The 19,518-nt window shown below is 40.0% G+C and overlaps 2 protein-coding genes across 7 annotated transcripts in view; one reads left to right on the top strand and one right to left on the bottom strand.

Annotated features, from left to right (window-relative positions):
• The first annotated feature begins 4,667 nt into the window (after positions 1–4,667).
• On the top strand, positions 4,668–15,464 carry LOC130181951 (calpain-5-like). Of its 2 annotated transcripts, none has more exons than XM_056396429.1 (13): positions 4,668–4,875; positions 7,295–7,469; positions 7,687–7,818; positions 8,990–9,198; positions 9,593–9,785; positions 9,876–10,066; positions 10,592–10,669; positions 10,765–10,960; positions 11,041–11,163; positions 13,038–13,240; positions 13,748–13,869; positions 13,984–14,120; positions 14,578–15,464. In XM_056396429.1, exons 2-13 carry the CDS (start codon positions 7,305–7,307, stop codon positions 14,758–14,760), a joined length of 1,932 nt encoding a protein of 643 aa, XP_056252404.1. In that variant the 5' UTR covers positions 4,668–4,875; positions 7,295–7,304; the 3' UTR covers positions 14,761–15,464. The 2 variants fall into 2 exon arrangements, with proteins under 2 accessions (XP_056252404.1, XP_056252403.1); XM_056396428.1 differs by having other exon boundaries at positions 7,281–7,469.
• The window catches only part of LOC130181952 (serine/threonine-protein kinase PAK 3), a 42,022-nt gene continuing 37,820 nt past the window's right edge, over positions 15,317–19,518 (bottom strand). For all 5 annotated transcript variants that reach the window (XM_056396433.1, XM_056396431.1, XM_056396430.1 and 2 more), the window contains one exon: positions 15,317–19,213. In XM_056396433.1, the coding sequence (XP_056252408.1) occupies positions 19,124–19,213 (90 nt within the window). In that variant the 3' untranslated portion in view covers positions 15,317–19,123. The remainder of the gene's footprint in view (positions 19,214–19,518) is intronic.

Raw genomic sequence — 19,518 nt, 5'->3', positions numbered from 1 at the left:
ACAGGAGATCTGCCTCTCGCTTTATCAGCAGCGGCCAAACATGTCAAACAATAACTGAACCGTTAGCATTGCTAATTTTCTCATAACACAATAGTAAATAGTAGTGTAGAAATATGATGTGTCATGCTCCTTTGTCTCTATCAAGGTTTGTAACAGCTTCAGCTTATTCAAATTATAACATTTGTAAGCTGCTTGTAGAGCCAGATACTTGTGTGGGATATTGTATGTGGCCCAGGTTTGATCAATTTTCTTTATTAATTGATAAAATGTTGTATATTGAGCAATAAAAAAATGTTAGTACAAACATGTTGCAGAATATAACTAAACTGCATTGTATCTAATTGTATCTTAAATTTGGCAACTAGCCTCCCTCGTTGTCCTGTAGTTATAGTCAGCATCACAAATACTGTGGCCAGTTTTTACCTTCATTAGTCCTGTATCCACCTAACAGGCCCCTACATATGCTGCTTGTTGTGCCTAGCAACAGTTCAAATAAGAAGTCTTAGCTCAGAACAAACCCATGAATTCATTAATAACCCACAGAAAGCCATTAATCTGGTGGTGCATCATTATATGATACAATCCAATATTGATTATAACAAATATGCAGCATTAGTGCAGCACTTCCTCTCTGTACCATGACTGCACATTTTATTGTTGTGTTGTGCTGGAGAACGCCCCCTCTTCTTCCTGCTATAACATGATGCTGGATCTGACTGACTGCTGGAGTTGGAATACAACCGTTCAGCTCTGGCGGCCCCTACTGCAGGACTCAAGCGTGGACATACTGATGCCGTTTTTAGCAACACATATGGAGACGCACATTCACCTTTTATGAATGTCCTGCCATCTGCTGGCTATAATGTGTGTGTCCTACAATTTGGCATTTCTCCATAAGGAGTAGTCAAATCTGGGGAAGGAGTTGAAGGGGAGCTCCACTAAAACAAACATCCGTGACTCCACTCAAATTAACTCTGGGATTCTGCCAAAATTGTAGAAAGATAAAAAGGAACTAGAAAATGCTATTATCAGTGACTATCTCGTACTGTAAATTTACTATAAAAAGACTAAATATTTAACACAGGGTCACAGTACTGAATGTCTGTCTTTCCTGGCAACTATTTTAGGCCATATAAGATCATGAGCCTGTTTTTTAATAGTTGAATATCTTTAAAATGTCACCAGGAAAACGTAATTTTTCTGTGGTAGTAACTTTCCACAGACATGAGACTAAATGTTGTGACAGAGTCTGGCTGTCATCTGAGTTGATATCAGCAGAAATTTGATCCTTTCATTCTCTGATTTCAACCACCGAAACAATGATTTATTTGAGGTAGAGTGAAATATTACTCAACTCAAAACTCAAAGCAAGCATTCTTTAGACATGTGGTTATGTGCTCAGTGAGGGAAAATTCAAGCCAATAGTAGAAAAACAGCTCTAGTAAAACATGCTTTATAGAAATACTTAATTTAAGAATTTATTTTCGTAATGAGTGGGGTTCAGTAAAGTACGGTGTAATCAATATTTATGATCAAAACTCTAATCTCTGCTGACATTAGGACAGAAAGTCCTTAGCAGCTCAGTTGATATTGTGGGGTAGGATTTTTTTTCTGTCCTGTTATTTATTCTGTGCCAGAGAATGCACCTTTATTCCAAATACTGCGTTCTTCACCACTCATTCTCTGGGTCTGTTTCAGATTTCACATCTTGACGACATTAAGGGTTCAAGTTCATCGCCTTCTGACTCTGAAAGAGATTGTCTCATGTTCAATAATATTGACTGTCTGCAGCCTTATAGGACAGATATTTCTCTTTGACCTGTCAAGTCTTCATGAGATTCAAACACAGAATCCATTACAGATCACAAATGTGTCTCTGGGGCGATTAGAGATTTTTAAAAAGATGACGAGGGAATAGTCTAATCATGTTAGGTATCAGCGTGGGACAGATTTCTGCTGTCAGCTGTTTCTTTTGTAACAACACAATGAAAAGTGTAAATCTCTGCTAATATCCCCAGAGGCTTTACTGTTCCACAATAGCAAAGCACTGGACAACACAGTGCTACTGTAACTGTGCAATTTATGGAGTCTCAGTGCTGTGGTTCAAAATGTAGTTTAACCTCTGGGTGGCACTGGAGGAAGGGCTACGAGTTAATCAAATGCATCATCATGCTGCGCTAACTTTATTTCCATGTGCCTCGTCAGTTTATGAAATATCTTGTGTATGAGTGTTTTTTTGGCCTTGAAATTTGGATGGTAATAGAGCTGAATGAAAATTCATGGGGGAGTCAAAGTGTAAAGGTTCATCTTCAAGGGGACATACATTTACTCAGTAAATGTCATAAAAACCTGCGCTTTTGAATTTGAATGTTTCTTGTGTGCAAGAAGATTTCTTTTGGCTGATGATGATGTGAGATAAAAGGTCAGGAGGTCAACAAAAGGATTCATTCTCTGTGGACTCTGAGTGTCCACAGCAAATGTGATTAAAAATCTGGCCAGCAGTTGAGATATTTCTTTTGGACCAAACTGAAGCACAAGAGAGCAATGATGGACACTGCTATCCTCAGATTTGTTTTTATTTCATGTCATTATTCACAACAACACTGTTATTTCATGTCACTTTTTATTTCAGTTTTTTTTTTTTGTCACTTACGTGACAGTGCTGTTTTCTGCAGTTACCATTCCCTCACCTTTCAGCGAATCATCCGCTCCCAGCCTCTCTTAAAGGACCAGCACGAAAGATTTAGTACCATCTGAGACGGCAGATTGCAACCAACTGAATACCTCTCCCCTCACCGTTGCAGAACTTACGGTGGCCTTCAGGTAACGTAAAAGTGTTTCATTTGTCCATTATGGGTTACTGTAGAAACATGGTGGTAGCTACAACATGGCAGCAGGCTGTGGAAGAGGACCTGCTCCCTGTGTAGATATGAAGGGCTCATTCTAAGAAACAAAAACACCACAATTCATAGTTTCAGGTGATTATACACTAATGAAAACATAAATATGGATATTATATTCTATTTCTACCAATGGATCCCCCAAATCCTACACTTGTCCTTTAAGAAATAAAGCTTAGTAAGTGCTACCAAATTTAGCCAGTTAGCTCCAATTAGCTAGAACAACTACAGTGCCAGTGTTATTCTGAATGGTCCAGTGAGCAGGTGGTGTACAGTGGGTTTTTTGCACTTCGTCGATGAAAGCAGCTGCTGCAGCCAAAAACAACAGTAGGCTAGTGAACCAGGGCAGAAAAGTTAGAGGCCGGACGGCTAAACAGTACAGTGAAAATAACTGTAAAGCTCCACAAAGCTGAGTGGAGCTTCAGATTTGGGTGATCCTTCTCCGTACGTTCATACGATTTTAACATTGTGACATTGTTTTCACTTTGTCCTTTGGGACATTATTGTTGTAAAAATATTGATTCAATGTGAAATGTGCTTTAATGTGAAATTCAGAATGATGAAATAGCATTTGATAGTAATAAGCTGAGCTTTACAATTTTCTTGAATGCTTCAGTTAATTGGTTTGTTTTTTTATATTTTGCAATTTGTTTTCAAAATATAAGCAGAAATGTCTTAAGTATTTTAATAATCAATCAATATATTGTCCCTCAGATAATTAGATAAATAGAACATCATGAAATAAAAAAATATACTTTATGAATAATGTGTACAATTACCAACCTCTGTGATTTGCTTCTGTGTTTTTAGTTTTTTTGTTTTTAGTGGCAAAAAAACTGATGTCCAGGCAAAGAATTTTCTGAGGACAACACAGCATACATACATTCTCACAAGGAAGAGATCTTTTTGACATGTGAACTTTTCCCTGGAGCCAGTATCAGGCTGCACTTTGGCTGCACTTCATTTAACCAATGCATTGAAGACTGCAAGTGATAGGAGAGAGCATTATTAGGCCCCGCTGCACTCTGTTACATTAAGTTGCTGTCGCCTTTTTAAATAGGTTCCCGTCATACACTGTGTGACTAGATATTTCCCTTCCCCCCCACTGAAACACCCTTTTCTCATGAACTTTTGCTCGTATATGAAACCCTCCATTGTTTCTTTCTCATATTCCTTCTAATCCAATTGATTATTATTATTTTTATTTTTAAAATTAGTTTAGCTTCTTAATCCGCCTTTCCTCTTAACTCCCGCATCAATTATTACTGTTGGCTTCCTCCAAGCATTCTTCTCAAGCAGCCTCTTTTGCTCTCAGTTTAAAGCTGCAATTATCCAGACAAGATTTTTGTCCATCTGAGGGAGTCAAAATGCTTCTTGTGCTGCTTAAAAGTTAAGCCCTCACTTCTGAGAGCCTGCCAGTTTGTCTTATAACCACAGTTCACTTACAGTCTGGGGATTGCACATGGCTTATTAGTCATGTTTATTCAAATTGATTGACCTCTGGATAACTGTAAGATTTTTTTTTTTAGCATTATAAACAACACACAACAAATGATTTAACAAAGATAAATGTGTCATCCAGTACATACATCGAGGAAAATATATAGAAGTTTTTTTTGTTGTTATTGTAATAGAACAGGACAAGTTTTCGCCTGTTTCACCTATGAGCTGCAGGGTAATGGGAGGTAGAAGGTGTTCAGTTTCAGTCTTCCCTTCCCTCCCTCCTTGTAATCACCAGCCTTTGCATAACACCTCCTGCTGCAGAGAGGTGCTCGTCAGACCAGTTTTTAGTCAGTGTTTGTCCTCATAGGCAGAAGTTGAAACTCAAGAAACTGGATTTTGTTTGGACAAAATTGTGTCACAGACGCCTCGTTTTGTGTGACGAATGTTCAAAGAGAAATGTGGTGACTGATTTGAACACATCTCTCAGGAGGCTTCACAGGACTGCACTGCAAGATAAGACAGCTCAGCACAGGTGAGAGCTGCTTTTACTACAAGCTTAGTGTCTTTAATTCAGTTTTAGTGATCTTATATACAGTGTTTAGCTTCACTATAGTTTCATGGGATTAACTAGGATTAACCTTTACTGTGTTTTGTTTGTTTGTACCATCACTTCACAACCTTTTGTATGAGACATCTTTAGTTTCGCAAGTAAAAGTTTTGCCTCAAACCTCTATGCCAGTTCTTCCTTATTAATGTGCTCACTCACATTAATGTTTCTACTGGCAATATTTCATACTTCTCTGTGTCCATGTAACGATTTATTAAGAGGTTTTCTCAGATACAAGTCAGTACTAACTCCACATCAAAATGTGGCAAAACATTTAGGCATGCCTGCAGCCTGGTGATACCCATAGTTGGTTCTGATCTGATGTTTTTGTTTTCTTGCTGTGCCACCCCTGAATGAGACTAAAACACTTTTAACATTCCCATCGTGTCCTGTCATGCAGGACAGAAATGTGTGGAAAACGAACTGCTGTCTCTTTTACATATATTACGCCGGTTAAACAGAGAATATCATACCAAATAGTGTGTGACGCAAAGTTTACTACGCTCATGGTCCACTAAAGAAGAGCAAATAACCAACCAAAAATAACCTGCCTGAGCACATTAGCCAGGAACTCTCAAACAGATAACATTCACACACAAGCGCATACAGGCTCACAACGCTGTCCCCTTACCAGAGCCACAGAATGTTTATGATTTCTCAGTTTAAAGTCTGGTAGCTGCGTATGACATCTGAAGTTTTAACACTCCTTCTTCCTAATGTCACTTACTGGAGTAAAACAATAACAGGGAGGAAATAAAATCCATTGTAAAACAAAACAAACGCAGGGTCAAAAGCCCGGGTGTGGCTCTTGCAATGCACATGCATAAATAGGCCACTGGTGCGTAGGAGGGGCGATACAGACAGGTACAACACCTGGAAACTTCCTTAATGTAGAGCGGTGTCTGAGAGGAACGGTTGGCATTTATTGTTTCTTTTTCACTTTAGTTTCCTCATTTCTCTTACTTGAAGTTTTCCAGTCAGTGCTCTTGCTGCCCCAGACATTTCACTACTTAACATTTGACTTCTAAAGACCCACTTCTGGGGGATTCTTATGAAGAAGAAACTTTATGTGCGTCGAGAACTTATTGCTTCCAGTGAAGTAATCTTGGTTTGCTGTAATGTGTTATTCTTGGCAAAAATAAAACATCAAGCTATCCATATAAATCAACTCAGTCCTGAGGGGTCAGTGAGAAGGGACAAAAGATCAAGGGTTAAAACATCATCATTCCCCAGAGAATACAGCTGTGTTATTCACCACTGACTCTGTCATAAATACAGTAATCTTTCTGGCCTTAAACACATTTCTGTTGTTCTTAAAATACTTGAGAGTTTAGGTTAAAACTGACTCATGAAATGCCAATCACATATACGTGGCAGCTTTTGTTGGCTGTTGTTAACATATTTTATTTATTTCAATTTAACAAAGGGACAATGTGCAATGACATTGATCATTTACAAGAAATGAAAAGATCCCATCACGAAAAATGACAGAATACAGAAAATACAGGGACCCAGTATATATCGAAAGACACTACAAAAAAGCACGAAATAAAGTATGAGGACCCAATAACCAAATTTTTAAAAATAAAAACCACAATAAAAACAGTAAAAACCACAGATAGAAGATATAGGTGCATATTTCAAGGTGCAATATGCGAGAGTCAATAGCTACATTTAAAGTGACAAGGTTGGCATTAGGATCAGCATTATGGATAATCTTGTATACTAAGCGAATATCTGCGAACATAACAAGGTTATCAAGGCCCAACATTTTGTATTTTGAGAGTAGATCACAGTGATGGAACTGTCGTGGTTTCTTATCCAAGACTTTTAGGACTTGGTTATAGAGTGATCTTATTGGATTTAGAGCAGTCTTGTTTGCCTGAGACCAGGAAGTGTGTGTGAAGGATACAGTATGTAATTAATTTGTTTTCCTGTCAGTCATGATGGACATGAAAAATCCAGAGAAAAAGTATCTCTGGTGAGATACTTGTGAGATAAATTTAGCTTTGGATCTGCGTGCTCTTTCCATAGAAACTTGATTAATAGACCACAGTTGGCAAAGATAAATGTTTTGGATTTTACAATGCTGTAAAAAAACCTTTTTTATGCAACACTGTAGGCTCATCAGTAAATTCAGATTGTCCAGAGGGACTCAGGGTCACAGGGCAGTCTGTTGCTGATGTGGGAGTGAAGTAGTGTAGGGATTTATAGGAAAACCTCTAGGAGACTTTGCCCAGAAATGCTCACCGTCATAGGCCACAGAGAGATCCTGCTCCTAAACACTATATAAAGTCTGAAAACGTCTGGTGCCTGTCATTAACCCGCAGCTGTGAATCATCAGCATCCGGACCATGTTCTCCTCCGCTGCCCCGTACAAAAACCAGCACTACGCTGATCTGAGGAGGAACTGCATCCAGGACAAGAAGCTGTTTGAGGATCCAGAATTTCCAGCCACCAATGCGTCGCTGTATTATCAGAGATCACCTCCAGGGACTGTGGAGTGGAAACGACCCGGGGTGAGTGACTCAGCTGTGGTAGCGGTTCATCAGTAGCATCCATCAGGAAATGCAATTACTGCTGCTGAAAAGAATAGAGTGAATTATACAAACTGCAATTTAACTGAAAAATCCTATAACACCGCTCCATTAGGTTTGTTTCTTCTTTCTTGTTTATGGTAAAGTGTTCTACAAACTTAAGAACAAAGTGTACACCCTGTTCATTTTTCTCTTGCAGGAGATAAGCAATGAGCCCCATCTGTTTGTGGAGGGCATCAGTTCCCATGACCTGAACCAGGGAGTTGTGGGGAACTGCTGGTTTGTTGCTGCCTGCTCTTGTCTGGCTTTGAAGCCAAACCTTTGGAAGAAGGTGAGTTCACTTGATTTATTTACTCTGTGAGTCAAAGGGCTGGTGTATTTGCTGTTGGTAACCAAATTTTAATAATGCTAATAGCTCTGATGAGACAGCAGGAGTGGGGTAAAGGATTAGGGTTGAAACGTGTAACCGGCTGATACTCAACTCAAATCTGGACGTCTCAGGAATTCACCTGAGGGGCTTCACTCATGATTTAGAACGACGCCACATTCCTTCAGTACAATAACGCATAACTTTGAGTCAGATTGTCTTTGCTTGTATATGGTAGTCTATCATATAAGCTACTGTGTTGTGCCACTGCCATGAATTCAAAATAATTCAAAATAATATTTAGAAAACAGTGTGTAGAAACTTGTAGTAGGAGGAAGAGAAGAGAAGCTAGAGAACCGAACACTCAGGAATCAAATGTCAGCCACAAACTTTCTGCTCAGAGTTGTTTCCTCTCCTGCTCAGAGAACTGAGCGTGCAGATTGTAACTGTTAGAGCCAGAGTGAGTCATTGTAAACTCTCCACATATTTGGGCTTTTTTGATCTATCGGGTTAAAAGTTCCCAAAGTGGCTTATTAACTAAAAGAAATAAACTTAAGCATCGAATATTTGTTTACACCATTGTGAACAAGCCACCACTACAAAGTTGCTAAAGCCACAAATGCCTTCAACTGATGACTGGATTTATGCTATTTACAATGTTTCGTGTATATTCTATGTATCCTATATTCTGAAAAGATAAGTGTTCCTTAAATAACTGGAAGAGTTTGTGAAAACGTGGGGAAAATATACCATACATTTATCCCTTGTACAATATATATTATATATACAGTACAACCCATAGGTTATAGATTGTACTTTCAAAATATGTATATATATATATATATGTGTTCGTGTTGTGTAAAAAAGCTGATATCCACGGCTCTTCTCCTTTGCTCTAAATGCTGTATGACTGATGTATGAGAGTAGAAATTAAAAATGTATTTCTAAGTTGTTATAATGTACAGTATGTCTAAGCAGACTTATGTCATTGCTGAGTGCTATATGTGTAGTTTTACTAAAATCTGTCAGTGACATTACATTGGGAGCCACGTGCCATTTTATTTACAGTAGCTTTATCTGAAAATGACTCAGCAGTCTCACTGATATTTGCTGCATTGTGTTTGTGTGTTTCCAGGTCATTCCTGACTGGAAGGAGCAGGAGTGGGATCCCAAACACCCGGAGGACTATGCAGGAATCTTCCACTTTCAGTTCTGGGTGTTTGGAGAGTGGATAGATGTGGTGGTGGACGACCGGCTGCCTACAATTAACGGAGAACTCATCTACTGTCACTCAAAAAACCACAATGAATTTTGGAGCGCCCTGCTGGAGAAGGCCTACGCCAAGTCAGTGCACTTAAACCAGATTGTCCCTTATTCAGACATTGATTTTCACCTTCTTTTTCATATTCAAAAATATAACTATAAGTTATAAATGATCATTATAAATAATTGGCATTATTAAATACAAATATAGATCCTTTTACCAATACAAGTTCTACTACTTATAACACTAATAGCAACAATACATTAATAATGCATGATAAAATAAAACAACTATTGCTGCTTTTCTTATAAAATTTTTTAAATGTGTTTTGTAATATTGTATATTATATTATACAAATATATAGAATGCTGTCTTGTGTTCAACAGTATTCTTAAATATAGTTCATTATATCTTTTAATATTTCTGTAACACTTCCAACTCTAAACTTGTGATTGCCCTGCACCCTGTGTCCAGGCTCTCCGGCTGCTATGAGTCTCTGGAGGGGGGAAACACTGGAGATGCTGTGGTGGATTTCAGTGGAGCCGTGGCTGAAGCCATCAACCTGGAGGCTGGCGCCTACTATAAAGAACAGAAAAAACAAGACCAGCTGTTTGAAGACCTACTAAAGGTGTATGACCGTGGAGGAATTATAAGCTGCTCCATTAAGGTTTGTTCCGTTTCTGAACGTTCACCGCTTTGTCTCTGCTCTTAAGACAAACTGGCCACTGTGAACTGATTGTTTTTATAATTTCATCAGGCGCAGCCTCATGAAATTGAGAACAGGATGGCAAACGGGCTGGTGAAAGGCCATGCGTACTCAGTGACTGCAGTGAAGAAGGTGCGCTTGGGTCATGGGCTGTTGGCCTACTTCAAGAACGAAACCATCCCTCTGATCCGCATGAGGAACCCCTGGGGCAAGATTGAGTGGAAAGGAGCGTGGAGTGACAGGTGAGAGGCTGATAGAGGTAATTTATTCTCCATGGTTTATTTTTTCATTACAGATGATAAAATGGAAAACTCATTGCCTGAAGATGTAAAAGGTGACTGTAAAACGTTGATAGTTTCCTTCATGGAGAAGACACTGTGGTCAACTTAAATTCATATTAGTCAGATTCCAATAAGGATGAGAAAAATATGTCCCTTTGTATGCCCAGTATGGTCCAAAGGTTTCAGTTCTGACCAGTGGAAGAACTCACAAGCTCTCCTGGGCCCTGCATGATAACTGAGATGGAAGTAATTCACCATATTTTAGTGAAACATACTGAGCATATGGAGAGACAGCAGAGACGTGGACATTGCTTTAGAAGTTGTCCGTCTTTTTTCCAATGTGAAATATGCTGGAGCTGCTGTATATCTAACCTGGTAACAGCATCTATTCTGTGAACAAAAAAAAAACACATTTAATGACTCAAAAGGTGGATTTTGTGTGATTCATAAGTGCAATAACCATTTGCTCTGCCTGGTGTCTGTCAGCTCTGAGGAATGGTCAAAGGTCGGTGACATGGAGAGGGGCAACCTTGGCATCACAGTGGAGGATGATGGAGAGTTCTGGTAAGTGGTTAAGTCCCCTGAATTACAACGGTCCAGCTGCGGAGTTTATCTCCTCCATGACATTGTAATCACGCATGTTCTGTTTGCATCCGCAGGATGTCATTCACAGACTGGTGCAAGTGCTTCACAGATGCAGACATTTGCCGTCTAATCAATACTTCGCTCATCAGTATCCACAAGACATGGAATGAGGTCGTGCACTTCGGGAGCTGGACCAAAAACGCAGAGCCGCTGTTAAACCGGTGTGGAGGCTGTGCTAACCACAAGCAGACATTCCTGCAGAACCCACAGGTACCCGCACGCTCCTCACATCACCTGCGTTCATGCACATGCACACCTGTATATTCACTCCTTTTCAACTTCTTTTACAGTATTTGTTTGATGTTACGAAGGAGGTCGATGAAGTTTTGATCTCCCTGCAACAGAGAGACATGAAGATCCACAGAAAAGTTGGCCAAGGAGAAAATCTAACCATTGGGTTCGGTGTCTTTAAGGTAACATATGGTGTAAAACCTCCAACATCCACTAATATACCTGCATAATAAGCACCAAGAGACTTACAAACCAGGGGCAAATGACAGTAAAAGAGAGTTGAAGAGTTTGTGAAACATTGCACAAAGATCAAGAGGAGATTGACTGCAATGATAAGTTCATCACAGAGGAAATGGTGTTCGTCTGGGATGAGGTCGTTAGTCAAAAGTTAGTTTATTTTGGGGGAAAACGGGGTCATTTCATCACATTTTGGCTTTCACAATACTTTTCTGCTCACTTGTTGAGCCAACAGTGAAGAGTTGTTGGGTGTTTCTTATGACAGGCAGACATTACTTGATCAGTTTATCAGAACCAAAACAGACCATTTAACAAGTGGTGAAATCATACATTTAAACACAAAGAATGCACATTCTTTAGTTGATTGTTTCAAGCTGAAAAACAGAGTGGAAACAAATACATTTGGTGACTGTTTTTTCCTGGGCTCTAGGCGAGGTGCAGGCTGTTCAGCAGCCCGTGTGCTGGTGCTGCGCTTGTGCAGCCATTATAGAAATCTCGTGTAATTTGATGGTTGCTGGAGATTTTAAAAAAGCCTTTCATTTACATTCCTTCTGAGTGACAATATACCGAATATATATGAAACCACAACCTCACTAAAGGATTAAAAAAAGCACAACACATTTATGGGTAGAATTATACAGTGGTGAGCGACATTCATAAAGTCTATTTAACTCTTGATGTTTTTCAGTAGAAGTTTTAACTGATTATTAAATTACAAAGCCAACGCATTTCTCCCTTAAAGCAGCTGTAAAACATGCCAGACTAGATTTTATCTCTTATGCAGGGATTAGATTGCTACGTTCACATGAGTCCAGAGATCTGGCTAAGTTCTGCTCTTACACTCTTATCATGCTCACAGAAGTGCTGCCAAAGGGGCAAATTCTGGACAGCAATAAGTGCTGGTGCCACACAGCACAGGGCCTGTGAACAGCTGAGTGCACGCGGCCTGTTGAAATGCTGTGAGCTTGAAGCCTTAACCTGAATTTAACCCTTGTCATCTATGGTCATTGTGTAAGAGATGTGTCCTCCTCCTTTATGTGATGGACTCCAGACACTGTGTCCACATTCTCTGTTTTATGTTGCTGTCCACTACTCTTTGTGTCCTCAGTCAAAAGAAGACTTTTACTCAATAGTTGTTTTATCAAATTACCAGTTTTTAAGACTTTTGATTAAATAGATAAATATGTGTCAGTGAACCTCTGAGTTTGTCCCCAGCTGGAGCTTGAGGACTACGATGATTATGATGTTAATCCTCTGCATAAGCAAGAAGTATATGCAGTGTAATTATGGAGCATGTCCAACAGGATTTTCATTTTCTTAACTGATCACCACATCACTCATCTTACCAGTAAAAGAACTGTATCACTCTAAACTTACAATAACACTGAAAAAATACACACTTTACACACAAGATTTTATTCACTATTCTGCCACCAGGGGGAAGAATAATATGTGTAGGCAATACACAGCAAAGTATTACTCCACTAGAACGGTTAACATCCATAAAATAACATTTTTATCAAATGTGTATGTATTATATGTTTGTATTGTGTGTTTATTTCAGATGTCAGTGGGTTTACAAGTGTCAAAAAGTAACCTTTGAGTTATAGCATGACATGTATCACCACACACAGTCCATCAAGCCTAAACTGGTTGAACCACAATACTTATGTGTTTATATTAAATATGAACCAGTGAGCCGGTGTTTACATGGGCAAACACCAATGAATGCACATATAAAAATCACGTGCCAGACTTTATACTTGATGAGTAAAGTAAATGAACACTAAATAAAGTTTAAACGGTTTTCCTTTTCCAGGTGGAGCTGAACAGGAAGTATCGGATGCATGACTTCCTGACACAACATTGTGTGGAGACGTCCACCTACATCAACGCTCGCACAGTGTTTATGAGAAGCATGCTGCCGCAGGGCCGCTACGTCATCATCCCCACCACCTTCAGGCCTCAGACGCTGGGCGATTACATGATCCGGGTTTTCACTGACGTGGACTCAGGGTGCAGGTACGACTGTGGTGACAGTGGAGTCGGTGTGAATCAGCAGTTTGGCTCCGCTTAATGTTGGCAGAAAGAAATGTAATGTTGTAAGTTTTATCTTACAATTATTAGGTCTAAAGAGACACTTCAGGGAAACGGGGAACATGCTGTTCTTGGACTGTTCATTTCAGACACTGGTGAATGGATCATTTCCAAGAAAAGCACACAAATGAGTGTTTTGGAGAGTGGAAACTATAAAAATTTACCCGTAATGGATGTCGGTGGTCTGTAAACATCGCTCTACCACTACTTTTCTTGGCCAAAGTTTCTGTCTTACCAAATTTTTCATTGTTTCTGACATTCTTGTTGGCAAATCTAAACACAGCATCAAATCGTGATTGCTCGCATACAGGCAATCCAAGCTGTCAAGTCCAGTCAGTGTTGTGTCTATGAAACACAGACATAATGTCACAATGTTTGGACTATCAAACTCAGCTTCTCTTCTGGAAGTTTAACTCTCCTCTACTCTCACAGGGAGCTGACAGAGGATAAGCCGAAAGTGAGATGCTGGAGTTCATTTCTGGGATACCCGCAAGTTGTGACTCACATCTACGTCCACGGAGCTGAGGGGCTGCAGAACCAGGACAGCACAGGAGGTTGGAGGATGTCCCACAATCTAGAGTTCACCCGCACGTCTCCTAAACGCTATGAAAAGTCTTCATTCCACCAGTGTAGTTCACTGAAACATGTTGTTACATGTTTTCACGCAGGTGCAGACCCCTACGTGATTATATCCTGTGAAGGCCGGTCAGTGAAGTCCATCATCAAGACGGACACCTTGCAACCAGAATTTACAACCAGCGCCATTTTCTATAGGAAGAAACCCAGAAAGCCCATAACTGTTGAGGTAAGATGGCACCTGTCTGCTCCTTATGACTGTAATTAATCTGAGTGACTGGCAGTGCAGAGAGATTGTTGGTCACTGTCCTGTGGAAACCATGTATCACCAAAATGAAAATTTTACAGATTCAGAAAAAAAAGCCTTGATTTATGCTCAAAGACATTTTTTTTATTTTTCAATAATTCAGTGTGATTTCAAAGGGGTTTACTACTAATATAAGGAACTTGTTAACCTTCCCCTAACATGCTTATTAAAAGGTTTTTTGTTGTTGTTGTTATTTTTCTGTATGTATATGTAATGGCAGCTTTTATTTGGCTATATCTGAGAGCACAGCATCATCATGTTTACCTAAACTCAACATAATCAAATGAGAGTCACCAACCCTTTGTCAAAGCCCTTATGATCACTTTGTGATACGGCACAGTGTCCTACTGTATGTTCAAAACTGACTGGTCCTCCTCAGGTGTGGAACAGTAACGCAGTGAAGGACGAGTTCATGGGCCAAGTGGTGCTGTCCGGGTCGGTGAAGGACACCACTGATCCTCAGAGGCTTCAGCTGAGGAAGCGAGGTCGGCAGATGGCTGACGAGATGCCGGGGAGCATCGGCGTGAGGATCATCACTGCGACTCAGCTGACGGCCATGTGACCTCGCCGGTGACCCGAGAGACAGCTGAATCATTTTCAGTGCTGAGCTGTGTGGTGTGAACTTGACACGTGCCATCATCAAAGCACTAAAACCAACAGCAGTATGACCTGTTTTCAGGGCACTATTGGATAGACTGAATGTCACTTCCTGTTTGTTACTTTTAATCAAATGTTTCATCTTCTCTTTTATTACTTTTTTTAAATTACTTTTGAATAACTTATGAAACATTTTTATATTGACGATTTTGCAATTTTCTTGTGAAGATATTTTTTTTTTTTTACACTTCAAATATTATGAGAAATATGGCAATGCTTTGTCATTCAAGTCTTAGATACAATTATATTTATGGCCTATATAATCATCATTATGCAGAGAACTCACTGTATGCCCAACTCATAATTCATGTATCATCTGTCTCTTTAATGCATGTTCCATCAGTTCATATCATCATGTTTCGTTCTCATGATTATTAACAAAATGCAAAACCATGAATAACATAACAAATTAAAATAAATCCAACCTAAGAATCATGATAGCCAACAAGCATCGTCACAACTCTGGTTTTCTTCCTCTTTTTATTTCAGTCCAGTTCCCAAACTGCAATATTTTGTTTGTTTTTTTTTACACTCAAGACACAGCCATGCACAATTCAAAGTTCAAAAAGTCTATTGCTTCAACCACAATTAAAAATAGTTTATCCAAAACCTCATTTCCCCTTCAATCGTTTGTCCTTTTTCAAAGATGGGGAAAGGCCTGCTGAGGTATGCCAGATGGATCAGCAGTTTTACAAAGCTAGACAATAATAAGAGTAATAATAATAATAATAATGATAATAATTTAAAAAGTAACATTTTTTGTCTTTGTTCCATTCTCTTGATACACATTAATAGAGGAATTTTCACACCACGTGTACAGGTTTACACATTCAGAAGATAGGAATGTACAGGCGCAACCACAGAAAAGGGGCACGTCAGCGGTGTCTCTTGTCCCGAAATTCACCTTTGTGCTCATAGTTCAGACCTGTACATGGGGCAGAGGCCAAACGTCCCAGGGCCGGCGAAGCTTCCTTGACAGGCCACCCACACCTACCGCACACACACATACATGTACTAACACTCAGCAGTGGACAGACTGTGTGGGCCCGCACACAGAGTGCTGCATTCATCGGCTCTCTCTGTCCAGATGAAGGAGTGTCCGATAAAGCCCAAACAGGAGAGCTGGATCCGGGAGTGCAGAGACAGCGTGTGTGTTTGTTTTTCTCTTTTTGATTTCCAGGGTGCAAAACATTTATTGATACATACCATAGAGCAACCTGAATATTGTCATTTTAAGTTACATAATTCTGAAAAAAGGGGGGGTTTTCCCGTCATATTTACATACATACATACATATCCTAACAATCTTAACCTATTTGAAGATGAGATACAGTGTATAGTTTGTTTTACATGCATGAATTCTGTTGCATCCTCCTGTCTAACATCACTCCTTCATCTTCTGTACATTTGCTGTACAATGGAGGTACAATGTGACTAAGCAGCTACCCTGCACCTCAAAGTCAAGGTGGACAACACGAGTGAGGCATCTTCTAGTGCAGATTGAGGTAGCCCCCTAACAACACGCAGACACACACACTCACGCTCAGAGGGATGCTACATGGGAAATGCCTGACGAAGCTACCAAATAACGACACAAAGTAGATAACCTCTGTACAGGAACGAGTTTAAACGCTAAACCAGGTATGGAAGGAAATGTTAGGAAACGATATGAACCTCTACCACAGTTTCTGTTTTCAGTGCTCAAGGTACAATCATGAAATGGCACTCACTACTTCGCTCAGTGGATAACATTCCCCCTCTCTAATCTGTCCAAAAAACTCACCACAAACATATAGATCACATGAGAAAAGTCACATAAGACACCATTAAAAGACAAAAGGACACTGAAGCATGAATGAAGAGCACTGAAATACCAAAGGAGAAGAGGAGGGAGGGGTGCAGGTGGGTGAGGAGGACGGTTGGTGCCCGGTGCCTTATTAGACATGAATGTTGTTGAATATTTAGCTTGTTCAGCTGGAAAGGGAAAGATAAGGCCAGGATTTTGCTGGCACAGTCACAGTCATGTCATGTATTCTGCAATCTAAGATCACAAGATTTACTAATACCCCATGCTCCTGTAAAACAGAGGAATCATTTCCCACACTGGAGAACAACTGAAACGACCACCTTCATCTACATTTTACATTTCTGCCCATACATATCTCTCATAACCTTCGACAAGGTTATTTAAACTGTCAAAGGACAAATGACATGAACATTTTTTTTTCTCCCTCAATGTCTCGTTGCAGATTGTTGTTTTGGATTGACTAAATTTATGTTCAGTGTATTTTATGTTGGCAAAGATTTTCGTCAAAGGGCATCTTGTTATTTCCTGCTTAAGGTCTAAGGGCACGAGGATGCTTAGGACACTCTGGGAAACTGTGATAAATGTGGCACTGGACGTCCAACTCACTGTAGGTAAATAATTACATGACCTTCTGTTCGCCACTGTCATAAAAAAAAGAGCTCATTTGAAAATCTGAAATGTTGCATTTTTAGGATTACGCACTGTCCACTGTGTACCAGCCCCTTAAAAAGCTTACTATCCATCAACATATACAGAGATCTAAATGATAACATATATCATTTCTGTTGAGTCTCTGATCTAGTATTTGTCTTTTCTTCTATTTCATACATAATTGTCAGATGAAATAAAAAAAGAAGGCCTGAACATTAATTAAGATAGATGTTGAACTGTCTGTTTAGCTCTGATTTATTTACAACATGGTACAACATGAAAACAGAAACCCACAAATACTAGCATGGATAATCCTATTTGAGATGCTTGTACACAATGAATGCCATAGTGTACGTGGACATGTGCTTTTAAAGGATCTGTCTAATTAGCAGATAAAATGCTTGCATTGGTAATGAAACTGAGTGTTAATGTGCACTATTATAGTTATTCTAAAAATTTCTGCCACATAGACTATGCAGAATTTACAGTGTCAAACGTTGATTTAAATATGTGACAGGTCATCTGCATGTCAGTGTCACTACATCACTAAAATGACAATTGAATATGTAACACTTTCCTCCTGAAAATGATGAAAAATTATGTACAGTATATACTTATTATTTTCTATTTGCAGGTGTGATCTGCGGCTGTGTCACATTATAGATGGATGCTGTTCTACAGTTTTGGTTGAATTCAACATTTTATGTAGGGAAACTCAGTTTTTTCAGTATTTGAAACAGTCAGAGCATTAAACCTGATAGCATGTAGCCAGTTTTGGAAAGAGCGGAAATCAGTAAATGAACTGCAGGTAACCTTCATGAACTCCAGTGATTTCTATGACAGAGACTGTCTGAACTACGTTGGCTCATATGAAATAGAGACCCGTATCTCTTCACTGACATGAAGCAGATTACTGAAGGATGTTTAAAGCTGACGTAGGTCATGTGAAATTATTCCTGACTTTTTTTTCCCCTGTAGCTGCACCCCTACACACACACACACACACACACACACACACACATACACACACACACACACACACGCACACACACACAAATCCACCACTTTGAGACGTGACGATCTGCAGAGGAGCAGCAATGTTTCTGCACAGAGCCATGGTCATGCAGGCAAAGGTTGGGTCCAGGGTCACTCTCTCACAACAGCTGGTCACTGCAGGTGCAGGTGTGGCCTGATCGTGCACTGTGGAGGGACTAGAGGAAAGAAAGCCAAGCCAGGAGCTGGCCAGGGAAGGGATCGGGGGCTCCTCAGTTTTGTTAGTTCCTCCTCCTCACTCCTGAAGTTTCTTCTCGAAACTGAGCGCACGTTTTTCTATTTTTTCACCCTATTTTTTGGGAGGGTGTTTGGGGAGCGACTGCCTCCCAAAGATAGACATATGACACAAAGAGATGTGCACACTTTGCACACACGCACATACACACGCCCAGACACACGCGCGCACACACACACACACACACACACACACACAAACACACACACACACACACACACACACACACACACACACACACTTGTGATGGACTGCTCTACATGTACAGAGTGCTGGAGAAGTAAACGAAGAGGCAAGGTCTTTTCAGCAGCATGGGCCGAGAGGCTGCAAGGCCAGATGTCCGTCCTACATTTGAGGCCTGGGGGTCTTTTGTCCTTGTGCTGTCACTGTACGTCACACAAAGCCCCCTCCTTGTGCTGTCACTGTCACGCCACCCACCAACCATACACCCAAGTCTCTGCCCCCACGAACGCACACAACACAGGCAGGGCTCCAGCCTCGGGTGCGGACAGAGGGCACTCCCTAGCGACTGCTGTTCTTTATGGCTTCCTTCGCGGCTACAATCAGAGGCGTCAGGCTGGATAGAGGCTTCGCCAGCTTGAGGAAGGAATGCTGTAGAGGACAGAGAGGATATGAAGAAATACAGAATTACAAAAATATAAAAAAGTTGACATTTAGTGATGATTTGGTAACATCTGCTCCAGATGTTACCAAATCAGAGCAGAAGATAGGCAAAGGTAGGAGGCAAAATCTTGATCTTGAAGCCATCTTTAGCAATATTAACTAGCAATTCCAGGAGAACAAGTAACATTAGTCAACAGTGTTTGTGCACTTACATGTGAAATTATTCATGTTAACACAAATTATATCAAGTAAGATTAAGAAAGGTTTTTTTTTTATTATTGTCGTTTGGTTTT

The sequence above is a fragment of the Seriola aureovittata genome, chromosome 15, assembly GCF_021018895.1.
Source record: "Seriola aureovittata isolate HTS-2021-v1 ecotype China chromosome 15, ASM2101889v1, whole genome shotgun sequence".
NCBI lineage: Eukaryota > Metazoa > Chordata > Actinopteri > Carangiformes > Carangidae > Seriola > Seriola aureovittata.
Note: the sequence above shows the minus strand (reverse complement) of the source record. Positions and strands in the feature narration are given on the sequence as shown.